Here is a 20,453-nt window from a genome sequence, read left to right as displayed (position 1 = left end):
GAAAGGGTTTATTCAGCTTACACTTCTGCATTGCTGTTCATCGCAAAAGGAAGTCAGGACTGGAACTCAAGCAGGTTAGGAAGCAGAAGAGGCCATGGAGAGATATTTCTTACTGGCTTGCTCAGCCTGCTCTCTTATAGAACCCAAGACTATCAGCCCAGGGATGGATGACACCATCCACAAGGGGCCCTCCCCTCTTGATCACTAATTGAGAAAATGCCCCACAGCTGGATCTCATGGAGGCACTTCCCCTACTGAAGCTCCTTTCTCTGTGATAACTCCAACCTGTGTCAAGTTGACACACAAAACTAGCCAGTACAAGGGGTATGCAGTAAACTGTGATGGGGATGGAATTCTTCAATGATGAATGTGTGTCCATGAGGCTACTCAGTAACAATGTGGAAAATGTGTCACAATTCCTCCTTGTTCTCCAAAGAGAGAAACTTTGCTCTATACTAGAAAACTTTCCGGCTACAAGAGTAGTAATTTTCTAGCCTATGTCTCTGTCCAGACACCATCAGAATATACACAGCAGAGTGAAATCCTGCTGAAGAGCTTGAAGCAAAGAGATCCCTTAGGGGTGCATGGGTACTATCCTAAAAGCTGTTGCCTGTCTGTGAAATATGTTCCACTAGCTGGGCTGTCTAGTCTACTTTCAGTGGGAGAAGATGTGCCTAGTACTGCAGAGACTTGATGTGTCTGGGGAAGTGGAGGGGAGACACAGTGGGGATTGCTGAGATGTAGACAGGGATTAGAATGTAAAGTAAATTAAAAATATGCTAACAAAAAAAGAGGGACATGAACTTATTCTATAGTACCAACCACCAAGCAAGTGTGTCACACCTAGCTCCACCTTTCCCAGTGAAAATATTCCAATTAATTGTGATTTTTTTTCTTGCTAAATATCCTCAGGACCTCCTTCTGAGGAGTAGATGATAAAGTTGCTTACTCCAATGGATTTAAAATAACTAAATACGTAAAGTAAGTAAATGACTAACATGAAGATTTTGATCCTAATCTCAGCTTTTCAACATATCTTACTCAACTTTATATGACCCCCTCTGTGAACTAAAGGCAATTACACTTCCTTGTCTGTATGAAAAATCATATAAAGCTTTGGCAATAGGATCTGCTACTTATTTTTTTTCTATATTCTTTGTTTACATTCCAAATGATTTCCCCTTTCCCAGTTCCCCCCTCCCCATAAGTCCCATAACCCCTCTTCCCTCTGCACGTTCCCCCAATCAACACTCAAAATCAGTGTTAGTTCCTTCCTCCTTTCACTTTGGCAAATGAAAATAAACCTATTTTGATTAGAGTAGGTATTGATTAAAAAACATCTTTAACATTTCAGGTAGAGATTAAATTTGTATTTGTGGAATGCTTCTTAAATTACATGCATTTATACATGCATCATTACTCATGATGGGAACATAGGCTATAGCCTTCATGTCAAGGTTACAAGACAACTTGCGGGAGTTGATTCTTTCCTTCTGAACTGTGAGTCCTGAGGATTGAACACAGTTTGTCCGGCTTTTGCTCACATTCCTCTACACTCCGAGTCTCCTTGCCAGCGCCAAGGACTCTTTTGTTTCCTGCTGTGGTATTGGATAAAACAGCAAGCTAGTGTGCCTATCCTGAAGTGTACGTGGCATCTTGGTAAAGTGTCTGACTTTTTTTTGAAAGAATAGGTCCAAATTATTTAACTAGACAGTTTTTTTATTAGAGATTAAATTCTAAACTGGGGAGGTGGATTTGAGGATAGGAATTCTCGCTGTGCAAACATGAACTAGAAAAGAGTTGAAAAATCATCTGAGGCTAACTGAATGATAAACATAGAAAGACTGGGGAGGTCTTCACTTCAGAAATTCCTTCAAATTCCCTGTACATACAGAAGAAACCAGAAATAATTTCCCTGGTCTGTAACCAAAGCATTGAGGCAGTAGATGGAGAAAACTGGATTTGAGAAGCTGACTGGCATGGGCACAGGGGAAAAGTTCCTGAACAGAACACCAATAGCTTATGCTCTAAGACCAAGAATTGACAAATGGGACCTAATAAAATTACAAAGTTTCTGTAAGGCAAAGGACACTGTCAATCAGACAAAACAGCAACCAACAAATTGGGAAAAGATCTTCACCAACCCTACATCCTATAGAAGGCTAATATCCAATATATACGAAGAACACAAGAAGTCAAACTCCAGAGAGCCAAATGACCCTATTAAAAATGGGGTACAGAGCTAAACAAAGAATTTTCACTTGAAGAAATTCAGATGTCTAAGAAGCACTTAAGGAAATGTTCAACAGTCTTAGTCATCAGGGAAATCCAAATCAATTTTTTATCTCACACCAGACAGAATGGCTAAGATTAAAAACTTAGGAGACAGCAGGTGTGGCGAGGATGTGGAGAAAGAGGAACACTCCTCCATTGCTGGTGGGAATGCAAGTTGGTACAACCACTCTGGAAATCAGTCTGGTGGTTCCTCAGAAAACTGGGCATGACACTTCCAGAGGACCTTGCTATACCTCTCCTGGGTGTATACCCAGAGGATTCCATGGCATGCAATAAGGACACATGCTCCACTATGTTCATAGCAGCCTTATTTATAATAGCCAGATGCTTGAAAGAACCCAGATGTCCCTCAATGGAGGAATGAATACAGAAAATGTGGTATCTTTGTACAATGGAATACTACTGAGCAATTAAAAAAATGATTTCATGAAATTCTCAGGCAAATGGTTGGATCTGGAAAATATCATCCTAAGTGAGGTAACCCAACCACAAAAGAACACCCATGGAATGTAGTCACTGATATGTGGATATTAGTCCAGAAGCTCTGAATACCCAAGACAAAATTCACATATCAAATCATTCCCAAGAAGAAGGAAAGAGAGAGCCCTGGTCCTGGAAAGGCTTGTTGCAGCATTGTAGAGGATTACCAAGACAGAGAAGTGGGAGGGGTTGATTGGGGAATGGGCAGAGGGAAGGGGACTTATGGGACTTACGGGGAGGGGGGAACTGGGAAAGGGAAAATCATTTGGAATATAAACAAAGAATATAGAAAACTAAAAAAATCATTCTGAACCTTTTTAAAAAAGAGAGAGAAGCTGACTGGCGAGGCAGGCTAACTAAAAGAACAATCTTGCAGCTCAATGGAAGACCTTGTTTCAAGAGAATAAGGCTGAAAAGAGTGGAGAAGACACTATAAGTATTCTTCTGGCCTTCACATACTTTCATGTGAATAAGGTTACTCCTCAATTTGCAATTGTAGTCACCACAAACATACATATCATAACACACACACACACACAGAGAGAGAGAGAGAGAGAGAGAGAGAGAGAGAGAGAGAGAGAGAGAGAAGAGGAAGGAAGGGGAAGAGAAGGAGAAAAATGATTCTATTTGCTGTATCTCTCTTCATTAGTAAAATAATTTAGTTATGTATATCCAGTGAATTTTTCCAAGTGAGATTAATAAATGATAGAGCATCTATAAAATGGGTGGGTATCAGCATGACTATTTCTAATATAAAGCATTCCTAACAAAGCCTGTGAGCTTCCTACCTAGTTTTGACATTTCTGATTATAATATTATACCTAAAATCCAACTGTAGTAATGGAATTCACACTTTTGTCTATAATAATACATAATAGTTATGCACCTAAGACTTTCTAGATGCAGGAAAAAAAGAACTTGTTCCAGTCATCAGGATGATAATAGCATACTTTTAAGGTAAATATTAACTTCTGAGTTGCTATCCCAACCACTGGAATGATTATCTGTATATTAAGATATCCCTTAAGTACAAAAAGCAAATTTCATAAGTAACATCAAATGATGACAATCAGGTAGAGAAGACAAATTTAACAAATACCTGCTTGCATAAAAAAATAGATTGAAATTGCTAGTATGTACAATAGATAAAATAAGGTACTTATATTTTCTTAACTCATAAAATATTACAATTCATCTGAACTATAAAAGAGTTTAAAATTTCATCTGAAGCCAATGGAATAATAAACTTAGGAAGATTAGGGATGTTGTGACTTCAGAAACAATTTCAAGCATCCCTGAGATTTCAAACCCATACCCTGTATATCATATCTTGAAAGGTAAAGAGAGAGTAATCGATAACAAATGGCATATTGGTAGAACAGATTGAACTATTATAACATTTCAGCCAACAATCAGCATTCTGTACTCAGAAGATATCTGTTGCTCTTATGTCAAGAGATGGCCCCAATGTTCCTTTCTTGTTTTCTTATAGCTAAAATGGCCTGACTATCAGTTAAGGGCACATGCACCTTATTCTCAGACATTTTCAGAATTAAATTTCTTTTACGAGAAATGTAAAGTTGCAGAGATTGTTAAGGTACCCCTTCTCTGTTTGACTTAGAGAAATGCATTGGCTCAGCCTGAACAAGCAGTCGGAAAAGGGCTTGCAGATGAATCTGTCAGTGAACTGTTAAGCTCAGGAATATTGTGTAGATGTGCTATCTAAATGTGAAGTAAGAACACCAGCTGTGAGTAAGCAGACACATCATCTTTAGGGGCTCAAGAGGTCACTGAGTCATTGATCCCGCTATGAGATCTAGAAACAAATGTTAGTGGGGTCACACAATGAATGTATATGATACTATTCTGGTAGCTTCTTTCCTTGAACAAGTTGTTGTATTTTCAGTTTAATGTGTGAACAGATGTGTTATTCTAGTGAAAAAGAAAACTGTGGGCCAAACATGACAAAGGAAAAAGTCAGTAGGAAGTTATAGAAGTAATGTCAGATACTGGCCATTGTTTTTTTATCTAAGACCTTATTATTTTCTGTTGCTAAAAAAGAATTAAATACAGAGGACTCCATGTCTATGATGAAGATTAGCAATCCTAATATATGATAACATATACTAAATTGATAAACTCATAGAAAGTATAAACAAACTATAAAATGTATGCACTCCAGACTCTTAGTTAATGTCTGCACCTATTTCCTTACACTGAGAATAAAATAAGCATAAAAGCAAACCATTATAAAAAATACCCAGGAATTAAGAAAAAAGTAAAAATAATATGGCCTTTTAGAGATGTATAGACCAATATTCATATGAGGGATAGTAATCATTGTGAATTTAAATGTATATTATTGTAAAGTTTGTATTATTTTATGATTCTCTGAAATTTGGTGGAATGTTAGAAAGGACACTCTATTCTCTGAAATTTGGTCCCATATTAGAAAGGACACTCTCACTCAAAAGGTAAAAATAAATAAATAAAAATAGGCATCCTGGTAGAAGAGGGTAAAAATTATGACACACTATTAAAAGATATAATTTCAAACCTGAAACTCGAAACTTCAGTAAGTTTTTTGGGGGGAGGAGTTGAGAAAACTGAAAAAGAAACTGAAGTAATGATGCTATCAGAGGCCAGAGTGGGCCACATAATAAACCATTTTCCTTTGACATCAAAACCACTCTCTTCCTGTCCAGTCAGTCAACTGTGTACCATTCCCTACTTATCCTGCTTCACTTACCGTTCCTGAATGCAAGGCTCTACCCTCTTCCATGTCTATGAATTTTGTCATCAATTTATTCATATGATTTTCTTTTGAACTAGAAACAGATCATTTTAAATTAGCTATAGCTTAGAGTCTGTTTCCACATGTTCACTTGACCACAGATATATAAAAACACAACATATCTAAGCTGGAGATATACAGCATCACTGTAATATGTGCTGGTGATTTTAAGGGGTCTTATCTTACTTACTAGAGTTGCTATCAATTCATTAGAACCAATTCATTGAATTCTCTCTCTCACTACTTTAAAATTTCTTGTAATACTAGTTATGAAAAGTCCTCATAGTTCATTGTATTGAAATGACTGAGTTTTGGCCTTATCATCTCTAAACACCCTCTTTTAGTGGCCCTAGCAATATTTCCTTCATACCCATCTCTCATTTCCACCACCATCTTCCTTCCTTCCTTCCCGACTTAATCTTTAAGCTACTTATACATCTATAGAAAGCCTTAAATAATGACATGGTGTTCATATCTTGGTTTTAGCATATATATGAGCCAGTAATTCAGTTTGTGAATAATCACCTTGAAAACCCCATCATAGTACTGTTGGTAAAGGGCTACAATACAGAGCTATGAAAGTTACTTATTCAAAATAAAAATAATATTTATATACCACTTCTGGGCATATTCCCAAATGACTCCCTATCATACTGTGGAGGTATCTACTCATCTCTGTTTATTGCTATTCTATTCACAATTGCAAGAAAATGAAACCAAACTACATGTCTGTTGACAGACGAATGAATAATAAAAATGTGACATATATACAAAATGGAGTTTTATTCAACTCTTTAGAAAATGAAAATTTTAGGAGAATTGATAAAACTGAAAATGAATATATTAAGCAAGGTGACCCACTCTACAAAAGACAAAATTGTGTATTCTCTCTCATATGCAGCCCTTATATATTATATGTATATAAAAAGCCGTCAGTGTTCACCTGTCTGTAATTAAGGATAGCAATAGATATGCTAAAGTAGAGGTGAAAACCTACAAGACTTCAACTCTACACAAAGAAATTCAGGCACTTAAGGAATGCTGGGAGCAAGAAAAATAGTCTTTCCAGCCCTGAAAGCATGCATATAAGTAGCATTATACATACTAGGAAATATTTTATGTACCTAGGAATGTGTGTGTGTGTGTGTGTGCACGTGCGCGCACGCGCATGTGCGTGTGCATGTGCATGTGCGTGTGTGTGCGTGTGTGTGTGTGTGTGTGTGTGTGTGTAATTAGTGAAAAAATAGCGTGGATTTGAAAGAAGGCAAGGATGGATATAAAAGAAGGTTTGAAGGAAAAAGGAAAGAGGAAATAATGGAATTATATTACTATCCACAAAACTATATGAAATAATATGAGAGCTATGAGATATATAGGTTATGAGACTAGACATGAGACCATGAGATGGGAAAAAGGAGGTGCAAAAAAAGAGGAAGTCAGAGAGAATAAAGGCAAAAAGAAAATATGGGGTAAGAATATATTGGGGGAAGGACAGGTTGTGAAAGAATGGGGAGAAATAGCAAAAAACATTTTTTTGAAAAAGTCCATAATGATGCTTAATATTTATAAGGTAATATTTTTAAAGAAAACATTTACTTCCCTACCCCACAACATACTGTCTTAAAATCTCCTATGTTTACATCATTGAATTATATTTTGTTACACCCATTAAATGATTGTGGCATAATGTCTGTGACGGAGTCAACATGTCATTCCACTGTAAAATTATTTTGATCATAACCTTTAATCTATTCATGATGAACAATTACAAGAATGCTTTTTGCAATGGTGTCACCAACTACACATAAAGTCTTCTAAGTGGTTCACATTAAATGAAACAATACTCAAATGAATGTATAAATTCAGGTAAAGCCTAAATCATGACATCACTTGAGAGCCGTATCTTATGCATAGTTTCTCAGCACATAAAGTTACTGAGTTGCCATTAGTTACATACACAAGGGTAATGGATTATACAGAAAGAATTAAAGGATTTACCTTTCATAAAAATAATGTTAAATGCTATCCTGTGTAAAGCATTGAGAAATTGGGGTACTAATTACTTTTAGATAAAATAAAATTAAGAACAGAATAGCAGAAAAATGTATTAAAAAGAAAGTCCTTAAGTTAAACTTTCAAATTTTTCTGCTGCCTCTTTATGTTGTGAAAGAATCCTGCTCCATATATCACATACAATTTTTCCATGTCAGTCAGAACATGTGGACACTAAAAATGCATGACCTAACAGTGGAAACAGTTTCTATATAATTAACTGCTTTCGACAATGAAGTTCATGTTAAATCACACCCCTAGATGCATTGTTCCTTAAGAATAAAGATAACAATGATTAATTCTTTCTTCTGAAAAGTACTTTCTATAAGGTAAATTTATAAACAAGAACTCTATGACACATTAAAATATCAAAGGTAGCATTTTTAAAAGTCTTATTAACTAAACAAATAAACATCTTTTATCGAGAAAGGATTTTGTCTCTCAGGAACTACTCCCCAACTGGCTATATAGTTAAAGATGGCCTTGGACTTCTTCACTGGTGGGATTACAAGCATGTCTCATTGTACAGAGTTCATATAGTCTAGAAACAAAATTGTGATTTTGTGCATTCTAGGTAAGCACTCTACCAACTGATCTTTAGCCTCAGTCATTCTTATTTTAATACATAAGTATTGTGTGTGAATATGGGTGACAAAAACATGAACACAGGTTTATGCATTAGCAGTGAGGTATGTATTTGATTATAATTGAACATGTAAATAGCAACTTATATTTACTTTGGACTACTCACAATTTTTGTGGGGAGATTTTTTAATAAGTTATTTACTTACATCTCGATCACAGTTTCCCATCCCTCCTCTCCTCTCAGTCCCTTCCTCTTACTTCATCCACACTCTTTGGAATCCACCCCTCCTTATTTTATCATCAGAAAATGGGAGGCTTCCCATGGATGTCAACCAGCCTTGGCATATCATGTTGCAGTAAGACTAGGTGAATTTCTTCCATTGAGACTAAATAAGGCAGTCTAGTTAGGGGAAAGGAATCCAAAGGCAGGTAATATACTCAGAGACAGCCCCAACTCACACTTTTGGGGTCTCACGTGAAGATCCAGCTGCACAACTGTTATATATGAGCTCTAAGGAGAGGGATTTGATGGAAACATTCCATTGAGAGTTTCATATTCCAAGATCTTTCTTTCTTTCTGCATTATGTCAGTGTGTGGATCACTGTATTTATTCCAATCTGCTGCTAGAGGAAATAGAGCAGAATATCATTAAGATCACTTTATAGTTACTTGTTTCATTAGAACTATATTTGGTTTTATCATAGATTTCAAGAGTATCTGTTCTCTGCTTATTGGTAACCCAAACAGTTTCAGGTATAGGTTCCACCTCATGGAGTGTGCCTTAAGTCAAATAAGACACCAGTTGGTTACTGTCTTAGTCAGGGCTTCTATTCCTGCACAAACATCATCATGACCAAGAAGCAAGTTGGAGAGGAAAGGGTTTATTTAGCTTACAATTCCACACTGCTGTTCATCACCAAAGGAAGTCGGGACTGGGACTCAAGCAGGTCAGGAAGCAGGAGCTGATGCAAAGGCCAAGGAGTGATGCTTCTTACTGGCTTGCTTCCCCTGGCTTGCTCAGCTTGCTCTCTTGAAGAAGCCAAGACTACCAGCCCAGAGATGGTATCACCCACAAGGGGCCCTCCCCCCCTTGATGACTAATTGAGAATATGCCTTACAGCTGGATCTCATGGAGGCACTTCCCCAACTAAAAATCCTTTTTTTCTCTGTGGTAACTCCAGCCTGTGTCAAGTTGACATACAAAACAAACCAGTACAGCTACTCTCACAAGGTTTGTGCCACCATTACCCTAGCATACATATTTTGCAGAAATTCCAGATTGTAGATCAAAAATTTTGCATTTGGGTTGATGTTTACATTTCTATTTCAATAGTATACTATTCAATACTTCTTTACATGGCAAAAATACTAGAATATGGAGGTAAAGTGTCTATATAGGCACAGGTGAAGTTCTGTATATTCAGTGAATTGTGTGAGCATTGTCTTTGGCAATGAAGCCAGTTTATGAAGAGCAACCGACTGTTTTGACTTGTCTTGACTAGTTTATTGAGGGATCTTGGCGGACACAATTAAACTAACAATCCAATTGAATAAGAGCTTCATTTGGTGAAAGAGATGAGCAGTTAAGGTTCCATCTCCCTCATCATTTCAAGACTTTGTTAGTATTGCCTTCTTATATTATAGGAAGCTTCTATTACACTAGGTTTTCATACAGCCCTCAAATGCTCTTCAGTTCTGTCTGTCCTCTATGCCTAACTTCTCTGGGTACATAGATTGTAGCTTGGCCATCATGTATTCAATGATTAATATCCACAAGTAAGTAAATATATACCATATTTATCTTCCTGAATCTGGGTTACCTCACTCAGAATGATATTTTTCTAGTTCCATCTATTTGCTTGAACTTTTCATGACATCATTTTTTTAATAGCTAGTGGTAATCCATTGTACAGATATATCACATTTTCTTTATCTATTTTTCTGGTTAGTAACATCTAGACTGTTTCCAATTTGGGGCTATTAGGAATAGAACACCAATGCATACAATTAAGCAAGTATTCCTATTGGGTATATACCCAAGAGTAGTATAGCTGAATATTGATGTAGATCATTCCCATCTTTCTGAGGAACTGCCATACTGACTTAAATAGTGGAAGTAAAATTTTGAACTTCCACAAGTAGTGGAAGTTCTACATTTTCTGCTTGTTCTACATCCTCACCATAATTAATTGTCACCTTTATTAGTGATATTAGCCATTCTGATGAATGTAAAATGAAATTTAAAGATAATTTTTACTTGTCTATCTATTATAGCTAAGCATGTTGAACATTTAAGTGTTTCTCAGCCATTAGAGTTTCCCCTTTGGAGAATTCTCTGTTTAGATCTGTACTCTATTTTTCTTTTTTGTTTTTAAGTTTTTTTAATTATTCAATTTACATCCCACTCACTACCCCACTCTTAGTCACCACTACCCATAATTCTTCCCTGTCCCTGTCCCCTTCCCCTTCTCCCCTGAGTAGGCAAGGGTCCCCTGGGTATCTATGAAGCCTCTGTGAGGCTAGATGCATTCTCTATCACTGAAGCTCATTTTTCTATTTGTTTGGCTTATTTGTTTTTTTGTTTTTTATTTAGTTTCTTGAGTTGGTTATATATTTTAGATATTATTCCTCTCTTGGATTTGGAGTTGGAAAAAGTCTTTCTCCATTCTGTGGGCTGCTGCTTTGTCCAATTGGTGATGTCCCTTAATCTGCAGAAGTTTTTAATCAATTATTGATCTTAGTGCCTGAGTTAACAGTGTTTTCTTTATATCTATGCATTAGTGGTGCGATTGTATTTGTTTAAAATTAGAGATGCATATAACTTATACAGGTATCTTATATTGACTCTGGAATAGTCACAAAATATGTAAGCTACATCTTTTTTCTTTTATTTTCATTTATTTTTTATAATTTTTATAATATCAGGCTCCTGTCAGCAAGCACTTCTTGGCTTCAGCAATAGTGCCTAGGTTTGGTGGCTGCATATGGGATAGATCCTCAGGTAGAGCAGTCTAAGCTACATCTTTTAACAATTTGTGAAAATACAAATAAGGTTTTATAGTAGAAGCTATTTTGCAAAGTATGCAGATGATCTCAGGCATATAACTATTCCATTGATTCTACAGTAGCCTAACTAGCTAAAATCTGAAATACTGACGTGCGATGCAAGAAAGATAGAGTTAAAGGTAATTACCCTTCTAGTTTTCAATTATTCCTATGTTGTTTTTTTTGAAATAATTTTAAAACTTCCTTTGTTTTAAGTAGCATCATCCAGCTTTGTCCCTTGTTTGTTTGCTTGCTTGTTTGTTTTTTGTTTTTATTTTTTGGATTTGGTTTTTTCGAGACAGGGTTTCTCTGTATAGCCCTGGCTGCCCTGGAACTCACTCTGTAGACCAGGCTGGCCTCCAACTCAGAAATCCACCTGCCTCTGCCTCCCAGAGTGCTGGGATTACAGGCGCATGCCACCACCGCCCGGCTCGTCCTTTCTATAATATCTAAAACTAAGATTGTTTTTAGATTTTTTTTTTAATCTTTTCCTCTTGTGTAAGGCCAGCACTATTTTTTTTAAGTTATTTTATTTATTTATATTCCAGTCACTGCCCCTCCAGGTCCCCTCTCCCACAGTTCCTTATCACATTCCTTCCCAACCCCTTGCCTCAGAGAAGATGCTCCTCCCCCCCAACCCCTCCCCCCTTAGCGGGGTGGTGGGGGGGGGCGTGCAGCCCTCAAGTGTCTCAAGGATTAAGCCCATCTTCTCCCACTGAGGTCTGACCAGGCAGACCTCTGCTATATTGTGCCACAGGCTTTGAACCAGTCTGTGTATGGTTCTGGTTGTTGGTTCAGTCTCTGGGAGCTTCTTGGGGTGTGGGTTACTTGAGTCTGCTGGTCTTCCTATAGGACTGCTCTCCCTTTCACCTTTTCAGTCCTTCCCCTAATTCAACCATAGGGGCCCTTAACTTCATTCCAATGGTTCGGTGTTTCTGCTGTCTCAAACAGCTGCTGGTAGGGCCTTTGGAAGGATAACCATGCCAGGCTTCTGTCTGTGAGCATATCATAGCATCAGTCATAGTGTCAGGCCTTGGTGCCCCCTCTCCATGAGGTGGATCCAAGTTGGACTGGTCTATTGGACCACCTTTCTTTCAGCCTCTTCTCTATTTTTGTTCCTGCAGTTCTTTTAGAAAGGAACAATTCTGGGTCAGAAATTTTGGCTGTTGGTTAGTAATACCTTCCCTCCACTTAAGGCCCTGTATATCAGCTGGAGGTGGATTCTTTGAGTTCCCCTCCTTCCCCCACCACCTCCCCACCCCTGTTATTGAGCATTTTGGTTAAGGTCACCCCCACTGAATCCTAAGAGTCTCACACTTCCCAAATCTCTGATACTTTCTAGAAGGTTCCCCACCTCCCACCCTCCCAAGGTGCTGCTTATTATTCTTTCTCTGGGCCATCTGGGCTTCTCTCCTGGCCCCCAACTATCTGATCCTGTTCCCTTTTTCCCCTCACCCTTCCCTCTGACATGCAGATCACTCCCTCTGCTTCCAGTGATAATTTCCTTTCCTTTTCTAAGTGGGATTGAAGTCTCTTCACTTAGGCCTTTCTGCTTGTTACACTTCTTATGGTCTGTAGGTTGCATCCTAGGCATTCGGTACTTTAGCTAATATCCACTTATATTAAAAAAGATTCTTTTTAATCTTGTCTCTTTCTTACCAGTGTTGATCATCTTTCACACATTGATTTTTCATATACTCCTGAACCTTTCAAACAGTTTAGATGTTTCTGAAGTAGTTTGCAGCTTTGTCTACAGCCTAATTTCATAACCAATTCCAGCATATTTGGAAAGCAGCCACACAAATATGTTCATGCCATTTCTCTACAAAGTTCCTTAGAGTGACTCTCTGACCTGTAAGTTGTTCCTGCTTGCTGTGCAGCCCCATCCAGGAACATGTATCACACTATTACACTGAAGTCTCCTTTTTTTTTAATTGAATATCTTCTTCATTTACCTTGCCAATGGTAAAACCTTTCCCGATTTCCCCCTCCCCAAAGACCCCCAGCCCCTCCTCCCACTCCCTTCCTCCAAGTATATGCCCTTCCACCCGACATACTCCCCCCCTCGGTTTCCCTTTGTTGGATCCTCTATTGAGCCTTTACCTGACCAAGGACCACTCTTCCCACTGATACCCAATAAGGCCTTCCTCTGCCACATTTTTGGCTGGAATCATGTGTACCCTTGGTTGACGGTTCAGTCCCTGGGAGTCTTGGGGTGTCTTGGTGGCTGAGTCATTGTTCTTACCATGTGGCTGTAAACCCGGACCACCCTCCAGATCCTCCATTGTGGACCCCACGCCCAGTCCAATAGTTGGTTGCTAGTTTCTGTCTCTTTATTTGTAGGTCTCTGGTAGGGCCACTCCAGAGACAACCATGTCACGTTCCTTTTGGTATACACTTCTTGTCATAGTGTCAGGGGATGGGGGGGGGTAACTGTTTATAGGATAAATCCCCAGGTAGGACAGTCTCTGGTTGGCCTTTACTTCAGTCTCTGCTCCACACACTGTCTCCCTTGTTGCTCCTGTGAGTATTTTGTTTCCTTTCTTAGAGGAACCAAAGCACCCTCATTTAAGTCCTCCTTCTTCTTGAGCTTCCTGTGCTGGGTGGATTATAACTTGTTTATTTTGAGCTTTTGGACTAGCATCTGCTTATTAGTGAAAGCATACCATGTGCATTCTTTTGTGACTGGGATACCTCACTCAGGATGACACTTTCTAGTTCCATCCAATAGTACTCCATTGCGTATATATACCGCAGTTTCTGTATCCATTCCTCTATTGAGGGACACCTGGGTTCTTTCCAGCTTCTGGCTATTATAAATAAGGCAGCTATGAACATAGTGGAGCATGTGTCCTTATTACATGTAGGAGCACCTTCTGGGTATATGCCCAGGAGTGGTATAGCTGTGTCCACAGGTAGTAAACTGATTTTTTTCTGCTTTTCTTGCAGGTAATCACTGTTCTCCAAATCCACTCAATTTCATGTTCTGACTTAGTAACATTTGTTACTTCCTATTATAGTGAACCTTAGTAGCTCCTGACTAGGAATAAAGGCATGGAACTTCTCCATAGGCTTTACTCTATTTATATGCAAGTGTTTTAAAGACCCCAATTAATGTTTTATGGCAGGAAAAATGATTGTCATCACTTAGTTTCAAAATGTAGGGCAGCTCCTATCAAACAGCATATATTTGACAATGCATATATTTGACAAATTAGGACAAATATCCTAAATGAGTCTTTGAAGGAATAAATTGTATGAGAGACTGAAATTATAAAGGTAATTGATGACCGAAGCAATCAAAAACAGCTGTTTATAAATTGGGAACTTGTAAACCAAATATGTTTCTCTCATTCTTTTTTTTTTTTTTTGGTATGTGTCTGTGTCTCTGCAGGTTGTGATTTGATCCCAGTCCAGTATCTTCGCTGGGGTGACCCTGAGCCCATTGCAGCTGTGGTGTTTGCCTGCCTTGGTCTGCTAGCCACCCTGTTCGTTACTGTAATCTTCATCATTTATCGGGACACTCCAGTGGTCAAGTCTTCCAGTAGGGAGCTCTGCTACATTATCCTTGCTGGCATCTGCCTGGGCTATTTATGCACCTTCTGCCTCATTGCAAAGCCCAAACAGATTTACTGCTATCTCCAGAGAATTGGCATCGGTCTTTCACCAGCCATGAGCTACTCAGCCCTTGTAACCAAGACCAACCGTATTGCAAGGATTCTAGCTGGAAGCAAGAAGAAGATCTGTACCAAAAAGCCCAGATTCATGAGCGCCTGTGCCCAGTTAGTGATCGCTTTCATTCTCATCTGTATCCAGTTGGGGATTATTGTGGCCCTCTTTATCATGGAGCCTCCAGATATAATGCATGATTATCCAAGCATTCGAGAAGTCTACTTGATTTGTAACACCACCAACCTAGGGGTTGTTACTCCTCTTGGATACAATGGATTGTTGATTTTGAGTTGCACATTCTATGCGTTCAAGACCAGAAATGTTCCAGCCAACTTTAATGAGGCCAAATATATTGCTTTCACCATGTATACAACCTGCATTATATGGCTCGCCTTCGTGCCGATCTACTTTGGCAGCAACTACAAAATCATCACCATGTGTTTCTCAGTGAGCCTCAGTGCCACAGTGGCCCTGGGTTGCATGTTTGTGCCAAAGGTGTACATCATCCTAGCCAAACCGGAGAGAAATGTGCGCAGCGCCTTCACAACCTCTACAGTGGTCCGCATGCACGTAGGAGATGGCAAGTCATCATCCGCTGCCAGCAGATCCAGCAGCCTAGTCAACTTGTGGAAGAGGAGGGGCTCCTCTGGGGAAACCCTAAGGTAACAGTTGTGAGGGCATAGCAGGGCATGGCTGCTAGGGAAACAGTTGCATTAGCCTTCTAGTAAGTACTTCAATAGCAGATATCTTCATGATGGAAACCAGAGAAGTCCAGGTGCTTCAGGCTTTGAGCCCATTTCACAATGTTTATTGTAGGGTTAATCGAGTGTTGTCCAGTTGTGTAAGCTAAGGTTAGAAGCACAGGAATCAAGATTAATAATATAAACATTACTCAATAAGGCAAGTTTGTTTAGTAAGGCAAAGAGAACAAAGATGTAATAAATTTTAGTTAAAATTAGTAAAAAACACTGAAAGATGTTTACCAGCCCCAAAAGATGAAACAATGCAATACCTTTGTATGTATCTATACTAAATTCCTTGGTTTTCCAATTCTTTGTTGCATAGATTCCTATCCAACTCTAACTTCAATATTATTAACAGCAGCTAACAGCTACTTACAGTCTGCAAATGATCTGGAGCCAACAGCCAATGTATAAGTGGATTTGAGTGTTACCCTTGTAACTATCCCCAAGATTCAAATCAAAGATCATGACTCTTGAGAACAAATTCTAAGATATTAAGAGTGTTACACAGATTACCGAGAGTTGGAAATCAGGAGAAAAAATTCCATAAGTCTATGGATTATAAAAAAAAATGTCCTCTATTTGGAAGTGCCTACCAAAAAGCTGGCCAGGAAAACTCTACTGGGATTTAATAGTCTTTCTAAATACTGGATAAGTTAATATCAGCTAAATAAATTTCAATTGAAAAATAATTGTCTTTCAAAGTGAAGATATATATCTGAATAATATTGCGTAAACTGTTTGTATACACTTCCATCTAGCCCCCCCCCCGGAAGTCTCTTCTATCATCTCTCCTTTTTCAAAGCATTAATGGTAGTGATGATGAATATGACATCTCTGCTGATATTTGAAGGGTCCACAAGATTCTTGGAAAAGTTTAGCCATGAAGCCTAATCTGTTGGAGTTGAGTCATATCTTCACATCATTCTGTCATTCAATTCTTTTCTATCAACTTTATATTTCTCATCTTTTCCCATCTGGGTTGTGCCAGTTTATACATAGAAAGCATTCCATGTATCTTACCTGCTCACATACTTCTCTCATGTCTTCCTGACACCTCTATTAAACACTCCTGAAACTTTTGCAAAATCAACATTTCTGAATGGCTAAGACATATATTTTTCTGACTTTTATTTCACAAATCCCTTTTTTCAAATAAATATTATCTAGGGAAAATTGATAAGACAGACAAGCTGGCATGGAAAGGCAATTGTTTACCTAGGTCTACATAGCGAGAATTCAAGAGAAAATGCTCTTTAAAGAGATACCATTGAGTGGTGGCAAAGAATGCTGTGCAACCAGTTTTGTTTCCTCTGAATGCTATGATTGCTATATTCTCTCTGGATCTTATTGACTTCAAATGACTAATCAGGAACACACTTATTTATATCATGGACTATAAGGAAAAAACACATAGTAGGGACTTTAGAGCTAGACAGGTCTGGGACTAGATTCTAACAGCAGAAGTCACTGAGCTGTATAACATTTGCCAGATTTTCTTAACCTTCTTGGATTCAGTTCCCCTCTGATGAATGGTGATTGGGAAGTACAGTTATTACTGGATTCTGGGAGTACCTAACATATGCATGTAGTATATGCCACACACTAAACATGTTATTTTAATGAACTAAGTTATCAATTACTAATATTCTCCACTACCTGAAAGTCAGTTATATATACAAATAAGATTAAATCAGCAATTAAGAGGGCATCCAGTACACAGTGTAAGGTTTTGGAAAAACTCCTCACATATCTACTCCTTACAGAGCATTCCTATTTTGCCATTTTGCCAAAATGTTTAGTATACCTTGTTTCATATTTTAAGTAGAACAAGCTCCCTGGGAGTGGAAACCTTGCTTGCCTCTCTAATCACCCCATCCTTGGTGCTTAGCTGGACTCACAGTGGTACTCCACACATAGAAGCAAGCCATTAGTGACATGTTATTGTATTTGATGCTATCTAGCCTCCCTTGATGATGAGTATATAGCCTAATTGATGAGTATAGAAAGGTGGTAATGTACTTGGATTTAGTTTCTGTTTATCTTCCAATGCCCATAAGTAGTAGTTAGTGATCATGCTAACTTTCCCAAGCAGTTTTAAGCCTGCAGTGTTCTGTGTTACAAATGTCACCTCAATTTCTATCATTATCAGTCTCATATCCAGAAGTAGATTGGCAATATCTTGTTTTGATTCACTGGTATATTTCTCTAAGATATTTTACTATAGTTTAACTATTGTGTTTCAACTTTTTTAAAATGGTCAGATACAGGATCTTGTGGCCATATGCTAACTTGTTTTCTTTTCAGAGCTGTATAGTTTATGGTATTGAATCTAGAATTCAGTCCAAATGTGTGTTACAATCTCAAAAGAGGTATAGAGATGTTGGAGCAAGTGTTGCTGTTTTATACAACCTTTGGAAAAGCCTTGTCTGTCTATGTGATTATAGCTTAGATAGGCTATAATCAGATTATAGGGAGATTTTGTTTTTGGCATATGCTGTTTTTGTGGAGAGAGAAAAAAATCAGAGAAAGCTTGTCCTCCTCTTGCAGTACATTCCATCCCTACTACTCTTTGCAAACTATAATTCTCACTGAGGAATGCAACATAAAATGCCTTTTCTTGTTTGTTCCTACCTGATCCTAAAATTTTTAAACTAAAATACTGTTCCTCTTTGATACAGAGTCAAAATTCTCAAAGCACTAACATATTGTTTTTCACATTGGAAGACACAACTCTTACAAATTTGCCTCCCCTTAAAATCACAGTTTTGTAAAGGTCAGTGTGTATCACATTGTCCCACCAGACTTAGACAATGGGGAACAAGTAAAAAAAAGAGTGTCTGTAATATTTTCATGCCTTCTTCTAAATTACTGCTATTATTTTTGCTTTTCAATAATTGAATTCTATCTTGTGTTATTGAGCCCAGGTGTTGGGGTTTAGGAAGGTCTTCAGTAGATAACTAAAATCCTAAGAATCGGATCCTTAGGCATAAGCAGCTCCTATGCAAGCTCTACCTTGATTTACACCCTTTCATTTCATTATGAAGACACCAATTGCTATTAGCCAGGACTGGATCTGAGTCCTGATTTTTTATTTAGTTGCTCTATGAATCCTTTCGTCACCTGTCATCCATTGGGAACAATATAGATGTCTCTTTGTTTTAAAGAGAAAGATAATCGCATGCCTTAGAACAAAGTAAATTTGATTATTGTTACAGAGTATCTGTAATTTATATTTCAGACCATTGAACAATAAGCAAGGCACCAAAAGATGAAGCTGACAATGTATGTAACATTTCCTCAGCTTACATGGCATTAGAGATAGACATAGCAAATGCCTAAGCTTTTGTTACAAAGGATAAGCTTCTGCTCATATATTTATTTATTTGCTAGAAAAAAAAAAGATCAAGGAAAAAAATCTGTTTTCTTTAAAAAAATGGGCAAAATGAACTTTGAAAGAAATTGAAGGGACAACAGAAAACATCTTGTTGTTTTACTCTGATGTAACCCTATTTCAAAAGGCATGTGCATACAAGATAAAGTTAGTTTTGATTCTTCAATGCATTCTAGGACTGAACAGCTGTCTTCAAACTACTGACAGATGCTGAAAAGCAAGCAAAGCCATCTAAGATGGTATTTCCCTTTATACTTGGGCTTCTTTCTTTTCAGGAATGCATTATTGCTGTTTTTTTTTCTAAATCTTGATGAATAGAATTGGGATTAACTGGCACAAAGCAGTAAAAAAATGCATGGAGGAGACTAATTGTCCTTCTCTCAGCAGTCATCCATTGCCTATATGGCTTCATCAGGATAGGACACTTGTGAGATAGCCTGCACTACTTTATTTTTTCCTTAATATCTCTTTTTTTTATTATTATTCGATATAATTTATTTACATTTCAAATGATTTCCCCTTTTCTAGCCCCCCCACTCCCCGAAAGTCCCGCAAGCCCCCTTCTCTTCCCCTGTCCTCCCACCCACCCCTTCCCACTTCCCCGTTCTGGTTTTGCTGAATACTGTTTCACTGAGTCTTTCCAGAACCAGGGGCCACTCCTCCTTTCTTCTTGTACCTCATTTGATGTGTGGATTATGTTTTGGGTATTCCAGTTTTCTAGGTTAATATCCACTTATTAGTGAGAGCCTGCACTACTTTTATTATGTCATTTCTTCTTGAGAGACTATCAAATCCCCACCGGACAGAAGCTCCATACAATGACAGATGCCAAAATATTAAATGAGCTCATTAGATTGTATTTATATATGAATGCATGTGTATAAATTCTATATCTTTATATATCACATATAAATATATATGTATATATTTGTAACAATGTTTGTTACATACATACATATTTATATACATATATTTACATACATATATGTTTGTAACAAAATAATATACTTAAAATAACATAATAATTTAGCATAAAATAAACACTTTGAGTTCCTGCCCTTACACATGCAATAAGAAAGTATAGAATTTGATTCTTTTCTTCTTCCAACAGTGTCTTGAACTCCAAAATGCAGATTAACAGTAGGATTATCTATAGTAACACCAAAAATAGACTCAGAGAACCAAATCTAACAATATTACTATGAATATAATATGATGAAAACTGTAAACACTGATGAAAGAGAAAAAAACTTGCCAATTATTTATATATTTCCATGTTCATGGACAGAAAAAATATGTAACAGGTTCATGATGATATTTGTTCTAAAATGCCTTGTAGATTCAACATAATCCCAATAAGCAACCTATCAAGTTATTTTATGGTTATGTTGG

The 20,453-nt window shown here is 37.7% G+C and overlaps 1 protein-coding gene across 2 annotated transcripts in view; it reads left to right on the top strand.

Annotated features, from left to right (window-relative positions):
- Grm5 (glutamate metabotropic receptor 5) overlaps window positions 1–20,453 on the top strand; it is a 551,762-nt gene that overhangs the window by 484,790 nt on the left and 46,519 nt on the right. For both annotated transcript variants that reach the window (XM_052177680.1, XM_052177672.1), the window contains exon 7: window positions 14,647–15,586. In XM_052177680.1, the coding sequence (XP_052033640.1) occupies window positions 14,647–15,586 (940 nt within the window). The remainder of the gene's footprint in view (window positions 1–14,646; window positions 15,587–20,453) is intronic.

This window comes from Apodemus sylvaticus, chromosome 1, assembly GCF_947179515.1.
Source record: "Apodemus sylvaticus chromosome 1, mApoSyl1.1, whole genome shotgun sequence".
Lineage (NCBI taxonomy): Eukaryota > Metazoa > Chordata > Mammalia > Rodentia > Muridae > Apodemus > Apodemus sylvaticus.
The sequence above is the reverse complement of the archived record's forward strand: the minus strand, read 5'-3'. Positions and strand labels throughout refer to the sequence as shown.